General features: G+C 22.7%; 2 protein-coding genes across 2 annotated transcripts; both read right to left on the bottom strand.

Annotated features, from left to right (window-relative positions):
• Positions 1-9,126: 9,126 nt before the first annotated feature.
• Positions 9,127-10,336, bottom strand: LOC129613915 (GATA zinc finger domain-containing protein 15-like). The gene has a single exon (XM_055528250.1). It carries the CDS (start codon positions 10,171-10,173, stop codon positions 9,580-9,582), a length of 594 nt encoding a protein of 197 aa, XP_055384225.1. The 5' UTR covers positions 10,174-10,336; the 3' UTR covers positions 9,127-9,579.
• LOC129613914 (leucine-rich repeat-containing G-protein coupled receptor 6-like) lies at positions 10,227-12,122 on the bottom strand. Its single transcript, XM_055528249.1, has one exon. It carries the CDS (start codon positions 11,995-11,997, stop codon positions 10,345-10,347), a length of 1,653 nt encoding a protein of 550 aa, XP_055384224.1. The 5' UTR covers positions 11,998-12,122; the 3' UTR covers positions 10,227-10,344.
• Between the last annotated feature and the right edge of the window lie 5,076 nt (positions 12,123-17,198).

Raw genomic sequence — 17,198 nt, 5'->3', positions numbered from 1 at the left:
AAGGATCATCTTCTATGTATAGTATAGGTTCAAGGATATTTTAAATTTTTTTAAGAATGAAAAAATTATTTTAAATAATTCTAAATGAATTTTATATAATATGAAAATTTTATTTTTGTTTTTTATTATTATTAAATTTAAAAGGATAATAGAAAATAATCTTTTCTAAATTAAATGGTTATCATTTTATAATTATAGGTAATTTGTATATTTGTATATACGGTGATATAAGATAATTTTATATTATTATATAATTATATTGTTATACTTATATATTATAGAATTTATATTAAGACAATTTTATTATACACATACCTACAGGGCCATGCTTAGTATACATATATTAAATTTATTTAAATAAAATCATGATTTATAATATTTTTGTAGAAATAAATATTGAGGGCTGTTAATAAATTGTAAGAATATTTTTTTATTATTATAAATATAATTGTACATACGATATATAATTAATGTATTATATAAGATTTTAGTATTTCATATTAAATTTATTTATATGTGTTATAATTTTATACATTTGACATAAATAGCAAAAGAGCACTGATATACACAATATACTTGTGTAGTGCAAAGAAAATCATTCCACAATTAGTTCTGTTTTTAAATATTAAATAAAAAAATACGCGAAAATACACACATTCAGACAAATATAAAATATCTATACCATAAATAGAATAATTTACAACATTGTGTTACATATATGTACATATATATATTGCATATTATGCTTGTAACAAACAGAGTGAACCAAGCACAACCATTAATTGAACAACACTTTACAATTTAAATCATTATTTTAAAATAATCTATAATAATTATTTTAAAATATAGATTTTATTGGTTCAAAGTGAAAAAAAGCCCCTAAATTTATGCAAAATAATAATTTGGTATAAAACTAGAACAATTAATTATACAAAAATTTTAATATGTAAAAAATAATTTGTTTTTTTGTTAATTTCAAAACTCTCGAATCGAATTCTTTAAATTTTTTTTTTCGGAAAAATCAGGTCTCGGAATCCGAACTAGGAACCGATTTTACAATTTTTACGATTCTTACGGAATTTAATGAAATTTAATATTTGAGTTCTTGTTGTTATCGAAACTAGAATTGGAGAACTTTTCAGAGAATTCAAATGGAATAAAGCGAAACCTTTCTGACAGCAAAATTTACATTTTTCGAGAAATGTTAACTAAAAGCTTATTATTGTCCTTAAAATTGAAAATGGATTTTCATAATTTTCTGTAACACTTTCACTAAACTAAAAAATATACGTTGCGGACTGTTATGCGTTTACCACATTATTTTATTTTTATTTTTGATGACCACATTTGTTTTTTAATAATGTTATTTTTTTCAAATTGGAATTCAATTACCCAAATGAGAAATATATTCAAAACTATTTAGAATAATTTGAATTTATTGACCATGAAATTCAATTGGAATCCAAATCAATTGTTGAAATCAATTGTTGTTGCGAATATTTTAACCCTCTAGAAGGTAATGTTGTAGATATTAAACAAACAACACGATTGCTAATCTGAAACCGCAAACATTTTAACATTATTAGTGTTGTGAAAATTTTGCTTCAATTAATATTTTAGCACATTAAAGCTGAAATAGAATAAATATTATTAGAATTTTACAATTTCCCACAATATCTAAGTTTAGATTCCAAATTTTAAACCAGACTGTACCTTTGTTCACTCTGTATTTTATGTCGCTATAATGACAAAATATAATTCCATTTTTTTTAAAATATTTCATACATCAATATACATACATACATACATTATTATATATAAGTATTTGTTATTAATATTCTATTTTCTTACATGTAAACACACACACACACTTACACACATATTCATAAAGACAAATACTCGTATATGTTATTTCTTAGAAATTAATGAAATTTCTAGGACATTTTTAAGCTTTTCTTGTTTTCTTTTAAAGGAAAACATAAAAAAAAAAAAATACTTTAAGAATTTTCTTTTAAAATTTTTTTTTTTCTTCTTCTTATACACACTTTTTCTTCGCTCTACCATATTTTCTTTTGTTTACATTTTCATACCAAAAGGATATTATGTGTATGGATGTGTAGATATACAAAAGGATAATTAATTATGAATGAAAAGATTTATATACATGAAATATTATGGCGTATACATGTACTTCTACTTTTTTATTATCCTTTTTAAAAGAAAACAAAAACAACAAAAACAGAAAGAGAAGGCGAATGTCAAACTAAAAGTTTTTCAACTTTAAAGAAAAAAAAACACACACATACACATAAAGAATAAGAAATAAATAAGGAGAAAATAAAAATTTTAAAGTGGAAAAATTTTTATTAATAGAAAATTCAAAAAAGAAAGAAACAAAAAATTTAAAAATAAAAATGTAAAAAAAAATAAGGCGCTTGAAAATTTCTTAAAGAAAATTCACTTTAATTTCAAAAAGAAAGAACAAGGAAAACAAGAAGAAAACAAAAATTTTTTTTAAAGCGTAGAATTTGTAAGGAAAATTCAAGGAAAACTTGTTATTTTTTTTTAACAGATGTCAAGTGTGTTCTATCCATTTACAGATTTACGGTTGAAATGAAAATTTTATTTTTTAAATACCATTGGAATGGTAATTAAAAAATTATTTTTCCTATTAAAATTTTATTTTTTTGTATTAGGGTCATGGCAGCGCATAACAGAATGAAACAGAATGAACAGTTAGAATTTTTGGTTTTTGGCTGTATATATATATATATATATATACAAAATTTCTACAATTATTTTGTTAATTAATTGTAAAAAAAATTTTTTTTAAGAACTTTAACATTTCTAAACTTAATTAATGTCTTCTTATTGAATTTTTTAAATATTTTAAAATAAAATTCAAAATAAAGTTGAAGTATTTTGAATTGAAATTAAGAAGAATATTAAATGAATATTAAATGAATGTGTTGGAACTTTTAATAGCACAAATAGATTGAAAGTATTGGAACTAGTAAATCGAATCTGAAGCTTAAATTAATGTTATTTTGATAATTAGAATTGATTTTTTATATAAAAACGTTCAAAAATTTCTTTTAACCCTGAAATTAACAGATTAAAATAGAATAATTAAAATGAAATTTAGGGTGAAATTAATTTGAAATTATTTAAAGTATTGCTTTTTTGAAATTATGAGAATTGAAATTTTTGAAAAATTCTCACCCATTTCATTACATAGTACGTATACGAAGCTTTTTTTAATATGAGTATGCAATTGTGGGCAATTATTTCCTCTTATGCCATTCTCTCCCGCAGCAAAATGACAATATTATTGATTAGTTTTGATAAAATTCTAATCAATATTGTTTTCGATTAATGAAATATGAAATTTGTTGTCTCGTTTTTTGTATTCAAATTATTTAGGGTGCCTTTACAGGTATGGAATTTGCATATATTTTGTAATTTTAAATTAGATATCTAGATATAATATAGGATTATTTTGAGATTTCGATACGTATTGTACGTTTACATACTAGAGGTTTAAAAAAATTCGATTTAAATCAGAAACGGACACGTGTAAAATCATTTTAAAGTTTTAGAAATTTTACTTATAGAAATCAAGTATACATAAAAATACGCCAAACCAATACAAAAGTAACAATAATAAAATTAGTCGTTTCGTGGTTTCTCACAACAGAATATTTTTATTAATTAGTTCAATCACTTCTAGCTTTATTATTTTTATAGAATTCGAATATTTTAGAAACAATATTTTTTTACCCATAAAATTTAAATCATACAAAATAATTTTATTAATAGGGGCAGATATATGTACATACATATAAATGTATATTTACATATATATAGAGACAAATATACACTCATATTTATATATTGTGCCATATAACCACTGAAAATATGAAAAATTTGTTCAGATGTTCGAAACATAATATTTATTTTCTAAATTTCTATTCAATAGCCTTGACATGGTAATTTCAATTTAAATAAAAAATAAAATAAATTTTTAATAAAATTTTTTTTAAAAATTATTTTGTATACGTTTGTATTACTATATTGTGGTGATTGAAATTCGCCTAATAATATGCTTTAAACTTTGATTGTTTTTTCTCTATTATTGAATAAATTTTAAAAATTAAATTATTATTATGGACGAATTCATAGCTAGGTAAGAAAATTTAAATTTAAATTAGGAAGAGTTTAAGAATTGGAATTTAAATACTACCTACATGAGTACAATGGCCAATATTCCTCTAATTTATTCTTATAAAATTTCCTTGATTTTTTTCCGGAAAAATTTAATTTTAATTTAGTTTCCGAAAGAAGAAACATCTTCCAAGATCTTGATTGATTCAATTGCGAAGCTTTTTATTTAAGATTGCTTCAGTTTTTTGTAAATTTCTCTGCAGAAATGAGACTCCATTTTGAGTTTATGTAAATACAAAATAAATTTTTTAGTAGCTTTATATGACGCCTTTGAGTGTATATATACATGTACACATAAAACAATTGCAATATTTTGGCATTATTTGCAATTTTTTATGATAAAAATCTTTTCTTGCGTTCATCATAATTATTGTTCTTAATTTTTATGCACTTCATATAATATGACTGTGACAGTTTCGAAATTTGGTTATTATTTCTATTCGTATATCATCTCTACCGCATTAGTTAATTCATTACCTGGGATAATAATGAGACTTATATAACTGCAATAATCAACCATTCCGTCTTGAAAACTACCACTATTTAGTTAACTATGGCCGCTATATTTATAAATATTTAACCCAATTTCACTGTAATCCATTCCAATATTTCAGTAACAAAACGTCTTTTCTTTCAGGTTTCAGATATTTGTAGAGACAAAATTCTCTGGATTTTCAATTTATTCTGGAGTAAAATAAGATCATTATTTTGGAAAAGCAAATACATTTTACAGTATTGGAATTAAATTTTCAACTCTTTACTAATTGTCATGTCCAGATGACTTTCAACTCCTTACTAATTGTCATGACCAGATGATTCTCACATATAAATTATATAAACCAGATCAAACTCACATACAAATTATAGTAGCCCAATACACACCCTTTTACGATGGACTTCTCAAATATCTTTACATACATATGTATATACGTTTGTAGTATATGAAAAACTTATAATATTTGTTCTTTTCTAATATTATAAGCTTCTAATTATGAAAATTAATTAAGAATATCAAAATATTTTTGAATTTTTGAAAAATTAAATGAATTTAAATTTAAAAATTTAAAATTTGAAAATTTTCAAAAAAAAAATTCTAAAATGAAAAATTTCAAAAAAAAAAAAAAAACAAAGGAAACTGAAAAATAAAAACTTAAAAATAAAAACAGAAAAGAATTTTTTTGTTTAATAATATTTTTTTTGTTTTTTAATAAATATTTTTAAAATTTTCTTTTTACAATTTTCCTTAATTATTTAAAGATTAAAATTCTTTGTAAATATTTTTGTTTAACATTTTTTTTCATATTTTTTTTACAATTTTTTTTTCTTAGTTTTTTTTTTATTGTTTGTTGTTCTTTTTTGCCTTAAAACTAAAAATATTTATAATTTTAGAATGACTATTTATGTTTTTTTTTATATACATATATATTTAATAAGAATACAATAATTATGGAAAAAAAAATGAAAATAATAATTAATTACAAAAAAAAATTTTCAAATGGAAATTCGGTACACAGAATTTGCAGCTCTTGTAAGAGTTTTTTTTTTACTCTTGTGTGGCTTACCACTGAATTTATAGAGAATTTGGTATAATTATATCAGACGAATAGCTTAGGCCAAGCATTATTTCCCATGAAAACTAATATTGTAGGAAAGAACCAAAACAATTATCATTGAGACTCAGACAAATGAGCGACTATCAGATTAAATGATAAGAGAAAAAAAGAAATTTTGCAATTACAAAAATTTCAAATTAATTGGAAAAATTAATTGTAGAATAGTTATTGCACAAAGAAAATAAGAAATTTTTTTCACCATTATGTTATTCCTGCACACAAATTTTTTCAATTTTTCTGTAATTACCAATTCTGTAATTGGCAATAAACTAATTAATATAAGTGTGCCCGGAATATAAATGAGCTAAAACTGTAACAAATGCGTAATAGTTAAGTCTTATAAGGCTTACATATAAGAATTTCGCAATTCTACTTAATTTTGTAGAATGTAAGTAAGATAACATTCACCAGCGCCAAAAATCTGGAATTTTTTATTTTTGCTGTTTCAGGCCATTCGATTTTCCAAATTATGAGCACAAATGTATACCAATATAATTATTATTATTCTCATTTAAATTTCAATTTCTTCAAGCTCCCAATATTGCCCAAAATAAAATTTTATTTTAGGATCCTTAATTGGCTTGTGTGTAAATATTTTACTAACATTATTTATATTTTTTTATTTATTTTTTCACAATCAGTACATACATATATATTTATATAATAAAAATTTTAATAACACAAAAAAATATAAAAACAATTTTTTTTTTTTATACAAATTTAATTATTGAATTAATTAAAATAAACTATTGTTTTTTTTTGTTTTTTAGTTAAATAATATTTTTGTGAATTTTCTTAAGTAAATTTTGAATTAATTAAAAAATACATACACATTGAATAATATAATTTAGTAAATAATTATTTAAAATTAAAAAAAAAAAAAATATTTACAAAAATTCTTGTTTTTTTTATAATTATTTTATACAAAGAATAAATAATTTTTTTCAATTAAAAAATTTTTAATTAAAAGAAAATATAATTATGAATTTAATTATTTCTTAATATTTTTTTAAAAAAATTTAATTTTATTAAAAATAATAAAAAAATAAAAAAATACTTAAATTTTAACATCACTGGATTTTCTTTATGTCTTTTATTTTTTTTTTATTTCTCTTTTTTATTAATTTTGATTCAAATTTATAATATTTAATAATATTTTCGAAGTTAATTAAATTTTAATCACTTAAAATATTGTTATTAGCCTGTAAAAATACTTCCTAATGTAAGAGTGAACTCAATTATACTGAATTAAAATTAAAGAGATTTTAGATATATATTTAAATTTGCAATTCAAAATACGGTACAATAATTTACCAAACTATTATTATTATTCAGTAGTATAGAAATATTAAGAAGCTTTTACAATTGAAAAGTGTTGTGAAATAAATTTTCTCAAATTAATATTAAAAAAAAACGTACATATTATTACTTTTATTACAGTAAACATTACATTAAGAGAGACAAAAGTAGCAAGAGATGAGAGTAATAATAATAATTTAATTGCTATTAAAATTGCGCTCCCAAAATATTTAAATCTCATAATATAATGATAGCAAATTAATATTTTGTAATGGTATTGTAGTTAATTCGTATTTCATAATATCAATATATGAGATTTAATATTGTGTCAGGCCAGTAGCTTTTGAATTAATTAAAAACGAATTCTCAGAGTAACAATAATATTATACTACCATATGTTGTAGGTATATAAAATAAATTAATTTGTATTGAGATTTTAAAGAAATTTTATAAGGGAATTAAAATATTAAGGTGTTGAAATAAGCAAATATTTTATATCTTTGAAATTCATTAATTATTATTATAAATTTTTGAAATGTGTTGTGTAAATTTGCAGGCTAAATAATTTATTGATGTTAATTTTTGTTTTTTAATTTAATCAAATTTTAAAAAATATTTTTTTTTAATTTTTCTTGAAAATATTCAAATTTAAATTTTTATAAGATTTTCTTCATATCAGTGTTTTAAATATTATATATGCATGTTATGTGTAAATGTATATATGTGTGTATATAATATAATTAAGTTTATCAATTTTTAAATTTATTTTATACATTAATTTGACAATTTTTTGTTTTTTTTTTTAATTTTTCATTTTTTTTTTATATAAATTTAACATTCTAAAATTTTTTTTTTAATAATTATTTACAAAGTTTTATTCTTTTGCTGTTTTTTTTTTTATTTTGAACAAAATGAAATATTTTTTAAATTAATTATACTTATAGGAAATTTTACAGAATTAACCCTTATGTACACTCGTTTTATTATTTTTTTTTTGTTTATGCAAAATTTTTACTTTGCAGAATTTTAATCAGAAAAAAATATTTGAAATTTCTTTAATATTGAAATGGAAATAATTTAAAAAAATTTAATTTTATTTTCGAGTTTTATTTTGTAAAACTAACGTTAAGTTAGTTTTCGAAATAAATAAAATTGTTGGTTTTTTTTTTTATGATTTTCGAATAATATACAATTTCGAAATAAATTATTTTCGAATTCGAAATTAATTAAAAATAATTCTAGATATTTTGTTAACCTTTACAACTATGTATGTATGTATGAATTTTTTATTTATTTTTTTCATCATATTTTATAGAAATTATTTTTATTTGATTATATTTAATTTATTACAATATTTTACAAATTATTTATTAAGTAGTATATAAATATATACATTAATATCTATGACATGTATGTATATATATATATATATAATAATAATAATATTATATAATTAAAAGATTTCGAAAAATTTTAATTATTTTGTTTTCGAATATTAATTAGTTCTTTGTCATTTTATTTAATTTGTTTTACTCTTTCTGTAATAGGCGTTCATAATTTGTTATATTTTTATTCGAATTCGAAGTTCCAAGTTATAAAAGACATAATATATAATTTCTTTACTATATTATGAATGTGTATTATTTATAATATTGAATTATAATGTATGTTGGAATATTTTAATTGGTTATTTATGTAGATTTTCGAAATTTCGGAATTATCATATAATTTTTCGAAAATATAATAATATACTCTCTTGTGTATATAAATTATTTTAATTGTGCAGTTTATTTTGAATGGCAGTTGGTATATATTTTTGTATGTAATTAGTTCTTTTGGCATTATATAACGTATTTGTAATTCCTATGGTTGTTTTATTTTTATTCAATATTATTCGAAATTTATATTTGGCGAATTACAGTAATCGTATAATTACATATAAATTTGATTTTTTGTTATATTATTAGGTTTCCCTATGTATTGCTTTAAGAGAAGGATTTTCGAAATTTCGAAAATAACACCATTTCTAACAGTAAATTTTTATTAATTTCTAAGTATTTGTGTTGTTTAAATAATAAATTATATAAAAACATAAATTTATTTTTGCAGTTTGTTTTTTATTATTAATTCTGTTTTAATTGTTCTGGGTACATTTACATTTGATCCGTTATAAATTTCGTATATAAAACATCCTAAATTGGTATGTCCTTTTTTTTTGTATTCTTTTTTTAAAAAATGATTTCATGTAGTTCTTTTGAATTTTTCGATTTTTTTTATCGTCGTCATTTTCCTTTTCTGTAAGTCCTTAAATTTTCTTCTTTGCTGTTTTGTCTGAGATAAAGGAAATATTGATTTTTTTTAATATTATTTTTTATAGTTTTTTTTTTGTTTTTTTCAATTTTTTTTTTTATTTTACTTTAATTAATTCCTAACCTAATTCAAATCAATGGTAATGCCTTTGATTAATTGCTCTACGGCCAGTCGTACTATTACCATTTGGTAATGCACCATTTCTCATTGGTAATGCTGGTGGTGGTGGTGTTGGTGTTGGTGTTGGTGGTGGTAAATCATGATCTAATGGTAATGAATAATGACTGTTATTATGTATATAATTAGCATTAATACTACCATTATCATCATCGGAATGATGATGGCTAACACCATTTATTAAACCAATATTATTGTTACCATTACCAATATGATCATTTAATATATAACCATTTTTATGGCCTAAAGTATGGGCATGATGTTTTTGATTATAGGAATTATTAAAATTATTATTGACCCTATGAAATTGTTGATGACGATCAACAGTACCACCATTTGGTAAACAACCATTTTGTTGCTGTTGTTGTGTTGTAATTGATGTTGTTGTTATATTATTATTAATTTTATTAATTAAATTACCATTCATTGTATTATTATTACCATTAACAGATGCCATTATTGGTTGACTATAATGATTTTGATTTGTTTCAATTTGTGTTTGTGACTTCTGTTGATTATGAATTGGTTTTATTGGTTGTTGTTGCATCATTAAATGATCTTGACTTAATTGTACAAATGTCGGTGAGCTATCACGACTAATACCATTAAGTGTTGCAGCACCATTTATATGATTTATGGTGGCTGTGGAGGTTGGTACTTGAAGTTGTTGTAGGGTCGAGGCACCACTCCTCCTTAATGGATGGAGTGGTGGAGCCTCTAGCTATAGTTCCGTAACTGGTATTGGTCTATGGCCTGGATAAGCTGGATGTGGATTATAATTATTTGTAAATGTTGGATGAATACCTAAACCACTTAAACCACATGGATGTGGATGACGTGACATATAATCTTCATCAGAGAAAGTTTTTTGATATTCACGTTCTTTACGACCAAGAGCTGAATTACCCCAACCGCCTTTTAAAAATTCACGTATCTTTCGGCGGCAACGATATAATATTAGTACAAGTGCTGTCACTGATGCTGCTGAGCCAACAATTAAAGCACCAATCATTGCTTGTTTTCGATGATCAGTACGTGCACAACCCAAAAGGCCCGGTGATAAATTACGTAATGATTCTTCTTGTAAATGTTTTGGATATCCACATAAAACATTTGCAATATTTTCATTTGCATCTTGACTAAAATTTTTAACAACTAATAAATTTCTAAGCCATAATACACGACAATCGCATATTATCGGATTCTCTGATAAATCTAATGTTTTTAAATCAACCCATGGGAATAAACCTTCGGCAAGTGTTTGCAAATTATTATCTCTTAATATAACATGTTTTAAATGTGGTAAACCGCTAAGTGCACCCTCTTGCACTTCATTCAATTCCTTATTTGATGATAAATTTAACCATTCTAAATTTGCATTTGTTGTAAATGCACCAGTATTAACACGTTTTAAACGTCCGGCTCCAGTTATTTCTAATTTTTTTAAATTTGTTAAACCAATAAATGCACCTTCTGGTATTATTTCAAAATCATTTTGACCAAGTGATAATTCTTCAAGACGTGTCATTTTACTTAATTCTGTTGTTGGTATTCGTTGTAATCGATTATCTGATAAATCTAATATTCTAACACCATCTAAACCTTTAAATGATTCATTTGATATGTTATGTAAACCAGCACCTTTTAAATCTAATTTAATTAAACCTTTCATATCATTAAATGCATTCTTTTGTATTGTTGTAAATGAATTTGTACCCAAATATAATTCGGCTAACATTGGCATCGCTACAAATGATAAACTTGGAACTGTTGTTAATGTATTATCATCTAAATATAATATCCTTAAATTAATTAAACCATCAAATGCTTTCGGATCAATTTTACTTATTCTATTTTGTCCTAAATTTAATTCTTCTAATTTTGTTAGCTGTACAAATGTACCAGCGCTTAATTCATCTAATAAATTAGCACGTAAATTTAATACAGTTAAAGATTGTAAACCAATTAAGATTTTATCATTTATTGAACCAATTCGATTATGATTTAAATGTAATTCTTGTAATTTCTTTTGATAAGCAAATGTTTTTGGTGGTATACTAATTAAATGATTATATGATAAATCTAAGAATGCTAATTCAGCATAAAATTGTATTGATGAATCAATTATTTTTATTTTATTATTTTTAATAACTAATCTTTGGATTGATGGATTTAATGCAATCGGTAAAACATCTAAATGACCTTCACCGCATTTTACAACTAATGTTTCATCATCACATTTACATCCGTATGGGCAATTAGCTAAACCATTTGCTGAATTTATTAATATTGTTAATAAAATAATAAATAAAATGCTGAATTCTTTTAAAATTTGAAGATTTTTTGTAAGGTTTAACGTTCTTGTGTTCAACATTTTGTGATCTTTTATTTTGCAGTTCGGGTAATAGTAGAAGAATTTTGAAAAGATTCCGTGTTTTTTCTTGATTTATTTATACGTAGAGAAATTGATGCACAACGTATAAGATTTAGAAGATTTCCTGAAATGAGAGAAAAACACAAATTATTGTTATGTTTTTTTTTTTAAATTAAAAAACAAATATTATTTTTTCTTAACGTAATTTATTTTGTTTCAATAAAAGAAGAGATGAGATTGAGTAAAAATTTGTACAAACTCAATTTTACATTTGAATTTATTTCTCTTTTAATTCCTTAATAAAATTAACATTAGAGTTACACAAGTTTTCCAGTTCAGCGCATATTCCATTCCAAATTTTTAAAATTAAATCCAAGCTCAAAAGCAGGAGCTCACATAACACTCTCCCAATTAGTTTTCGATTATAAATCTTGAGTGTGTTTCTCCCATATAAGCATTAATTGAATACTGTGCCAATTGCTGGTAGGAGCACCAACAATTTCCTTTCGAGCTTCAGAAAACTCACTTGATTAAAAAATTTAACTTAAAATCTAAGGGGACGAACAATTTATGTAAAAAAAACAGGCAGACATTTTTATAAATAATTTCAATTTTTTTTCCAATAATTTATTCGAAAATCAGCAAAAAAAATAAATTCCAAAAATTTCAATTTTTCGTAATGTCAAAAGAATTGATTTATAACGAGATCAAAGGTCCCCTCCTGGTTTGTTTTATTTTCATGCTTCTTTATAATATTTTTGCTTACATTTTATTTTATTGATTTAAGAAAACAAGAAAAGCTCACAGGACTATTAGTAAACCAAAAAAATAATTTTCAAAAAACAAAAGAAAAAAAAAATCGAAAACAAAAATAACTTCAGGACCTAATCGAAGAGGCAAAACAATAAAAGAAAAGCGAAACAAGAAGAAGAAAAGACGAGAGAAAAAAAAAATACGAAAGTTGAAGAAAAACAATTTTATTTTTTTCATTTCACTTTTGTTTTTATATTCGTTTTTCATGAAAATTTATTGACCCTGAAAAACTTGTTCAACAGTATTCGCAAAAAAAAAAACGAAAACCAAGAAATTATCCTTGAATAAGAACACAAGAATTTTCATTTCTTTCTTCTATTTTTGGTTTTTTTTATTTTGTGCTTATGTTGAGCTCATGTTTTTCACTACTTTATTAAACACATGCACATATTTATTAAGAGTTTTCTTAATATTTTTTTGTAATAACGTGTATGTCAAACATCTACACAAAATAAACATATTCATCAGCTAGAAGCCACATAAAACCTACTAAAGCTGTCTTCACTATTCTGAATACGTAAGTAATATCAAAAGAAATTTACAGGTAAAGGTAAGTAAAATAACACAAAATTAAAAATATTTTCTAAAATAATTCTATTTTATATATTCTTCCCTAGATTTTATTGTGCTAAATTAGACTTTCAAAATCAGAAAGTTGTAAGAATGTCGAGAGAAAAATTAATTTTCATTCCGAAAATTTGCGCTCTAAAAGCTTAAATTGATCAGAGAGAATTATAGATTCCTAATTGTATGCTGATATATTAGAAAATTATTAGGTTATACACAGTGTTGATAAATTGGGCTATCCGGATCTCTCTGATGACCAATACATATCTGCATTATCCATAACATGCATTGCATTCCATAGAAAGCAAATTTCTATGGACCTTTACTGGGCAATTCGATTTTCGTGAAATGATTTTCATGTTTGCAGAAGTGGTAAGGTAGTAAACACGATACAAATTGTTTAATACTACTTTAACATTTTTCTGAGTACGAATATCGTTTCACGAATTACATAATAAGGCCCCTTATTAATTTAGCATTAACCATAAACTAGCTACAGATATCAATAATAGAAAAACGATTTGACAAAATGACAACAAGTTTGACCAAAAAAAAAAAAATAAAATCCGATTCTTAAAATGTGCTAAAAGCCGAGAAAATAAAATTAATATATTATGCAATTAGAAAGGCAAGCAATAAATATAATAAAATAAAATGTTATCTAAGTCTCTCTCATATGATTTTCTTACATACTCTCTCTCTCTCTTTCATGTGAATTAATAATAGTACAGTTATTGAAAAAAAAATATAACGAGAAAAATTTGGAAATCTAGAGTATTATAAGAGAATATAATTATATACGATGTATATATGTATTGTAAAATTGATGGCTCCCGAGCAGGGGTATAAAATGGGTTTTTAGAAAAATAATATTAAGGATTTTATGTTTTAATAGAGAGAAAATACAAAAAATAATTTCCATTTTTACATTTTCTTTTTCTATTAACTTTTTTTTCATAAAGTTATACTCTAAGTAAACAATATAGATAACCTTGAAAAGTTTATTCTAGAATATCCTTCATCTAATTCTTATTATATAATTTTTACAATATATACTTGCGCTATCTATATGTTTCTTAAACAACTTAAAAACAAGGTATCATCACTGTTATATGTACACATAACAATTCACGTATAACAATAAAAATATTATTATAGTAATTTAGAATAATAATTTTTCTAATTCGGTATAAATTGATATACATAGGGAATTCTAAAAGGGGGGACACAATGTATAGAATGGATAGATTTTTTGTTTCTTTTTAAACACGTATACTAAAAAAAAATGGACGTGTACATGTATTTTGATATACTTGATAATAAAGGTCAAAGTAATTTTATTTTATTAGCTACCTATACATATTACGTGTATGTGATGCTTAAAGTTCTTTAAAAAAAAAATGACCTTGGCCTTTTTTTATAAACAAAGTTCTAGAATACAAAATATGTATAACAAAATTCTATAACTCGCTATGGTGTTAGATATTATATATTTTCACAGTGTTGTAAAAAAAAAATTAAAAGAAAACCATGTGACTATTTTTAAAATTGTTTTTCACCAACACTAAAACTTAAATATATTAAGTAATATACCCCAAGTATTAATGTAACTGAATCAAATCGACCTTAAAGTTTCGTTATAAATTAAATTAAATTGATTAGAATAAGTTGATAGCTACTACTAGGGCTGCGTTCTTGTGATTATTTCGTATGTACAAAAGTTTCATCTTAACAAATATAATAGCGCAAATTTATCTACTGGTATAGTTTTTAGAGCAACAATACAGAACCCGGTTCAATTAAATGAATTATTTTTAAGACAGCGCAATTAATGAACTCTATTCAGAAATATTTAATTATATGAGTCGGATTCATGTTAATTAATATTTTAAATGAGTTGGCATTGAAATTTGTTTGAGTTTATTAACTGTTATACATTAAGTATAACAGTTATTAACTGTTATACTTAATGTATAACAGTTAGTCAATTCTAGATTTCATCAAATCAATTTCGAAATTTGGAAATTAAATTAATTTGATATTAGAATTGCCAATATTTTATAATAAATTGTAATTTGAATTTCAGAATTTAATCAAAGCGATTATATAACAGACTAACTCAACGTAGTTATCAAACATTTTCACGTTGACACACCTTATAATATACATAATATAGCTCTAATGTTCTAATGTATAATAAGTCTATGTTTTCTATGTTTACTAACATTTTAATATTCTTCTAAAATTTTTGTTATCCTTATATCTCCTTACTTAAGATTTTTTATCGTTTCATAATAAACGCCTTCTCTCTCTCTCATATCTATAATACAAAAGTAATTATATAATATTTTTCTTTTAGCTTTTCATTTAATCTCTAAGGATATTAATAAAAAAAAAAAAAAAGACCAAGAAAAACACAACATTTTACTTAAATAATTGTGCTACATCGCTTTATATACCCTCGTATAATGTGTGTGAGTGTATTTATATAAATATATAAAATATAATTAACATAAATAAACTAAAATATTTAAATGAATATTTATGTTTTTTGATAAACTTTAATCTTTAAAGATTTTTAAATTTCTAGCTATATCCAAATTTCTTGTTAATTAAAACAAAAAAATTCATGGCAGTTTTTTTTGTGGTGGAATAAAAATATTTGAACAAACCAAAATTTTTTAAAGATCTCTTTAATTAAGTTATAAGAAATTACTGTGCTCCGTATAAAAGTAAATATTTAAATAAAAAATTTAATAAAGTAAATCAAATTAAAGAAAGTGGAAGTTTCTCTCTGTTTTCATTTTTCCTTAAAAGTACAACAAGGAGTTGAACTTAAAAGTTAAACAAAATTATTTTGTAAAATTTTGCAAAACTGAAAATTTTTGTAATTTAAATTTTATTTTTATGCTTTAAATAAATTTGAAATGGAAATATTGAAAATCAAATTAAATAAAATTTTGAAATTAGAATTTTTAATTATGTCGCAGCGCTGTAAATAAAATAGCAAATGTTTGTTATACAAGATTTTGGATATTTTTGTTTAAAATGAATGAAGATTTGGATTTCAAGCAGCTTATAGGCGATAATTTCATATAGATATTATGTGAACAGCATTTTAACCCTAGATTACCAACCATGAGTAAAATTTACTCGCTTGGAGCTTTAAAAGCGAATACCGCGTTCAATTTTATTATCTTTTCTTAAGTGAATTCCATTATATAGCTCTATTTTTGCACAGAATTTGAATTTTTAAAAGTCTGTGAGTAATTTTTACTCATGGTAAGCATTATAAGAAAATTTTTCAATTTTATTGAGAGTAAACTTTACTCGCTCTTGGTATTAATGCATTAAATTCGTTTGTAGCACAAAGAAAAAAAACATTTACTAATTCGGGTCGAGCATGAACTGAAAAAATAATAACTGAAAAGAATAAATTTTCTCTTAAAAATTTATAAAATTATGGAAACTATTCTCAAAACCTGGGAGAGAATAAATTTCAGGAACAAGACATACTGTTATGTTTTTGCTTTTCTAACAACAAGACATACTGAGAATTTATGCTTATATAACAAAAATTTATTAATAATTTAATTTTATTGAAACGCCCAATTTTATGCAATTTTATAGGAAAAAAAATAATTTAATATTCAATATTTTTTAAAAAATTTTAAATTTAACAATTTTTTTGCTATTTTTATTTCTATTATTTCATTTTCCGCTATAAACTTTATATCCTGTAGATCCTTTCTGTTATACCTTTGTATTAAAAATTGAAAAAATTAAAAACAAAATAAAAATTAAAGTTTCATTTCAAATCG

Source organism: Condylostylus longicornis, unplaced genomic scaffold, assembly GCF_029603195.1.
Source record: "Condylostylus longicornis isolate FDR11 unplaced genomic scaffold, ASM2960319v2 ptg000097l, whole genome shotgun sequence".
NCBI classification, from domain to species: domain Eukaryota; kingdom Metazoa; phylum Arthropoda; class Insecta; order Diptera; family Dolichopodidae; genus Condylostylus; species Condylostylus longicornis.
Note: the sequence above shows the minus strand (reverse complement) of the source record. Positions and strands in the feature narration are given on the sequence as shown.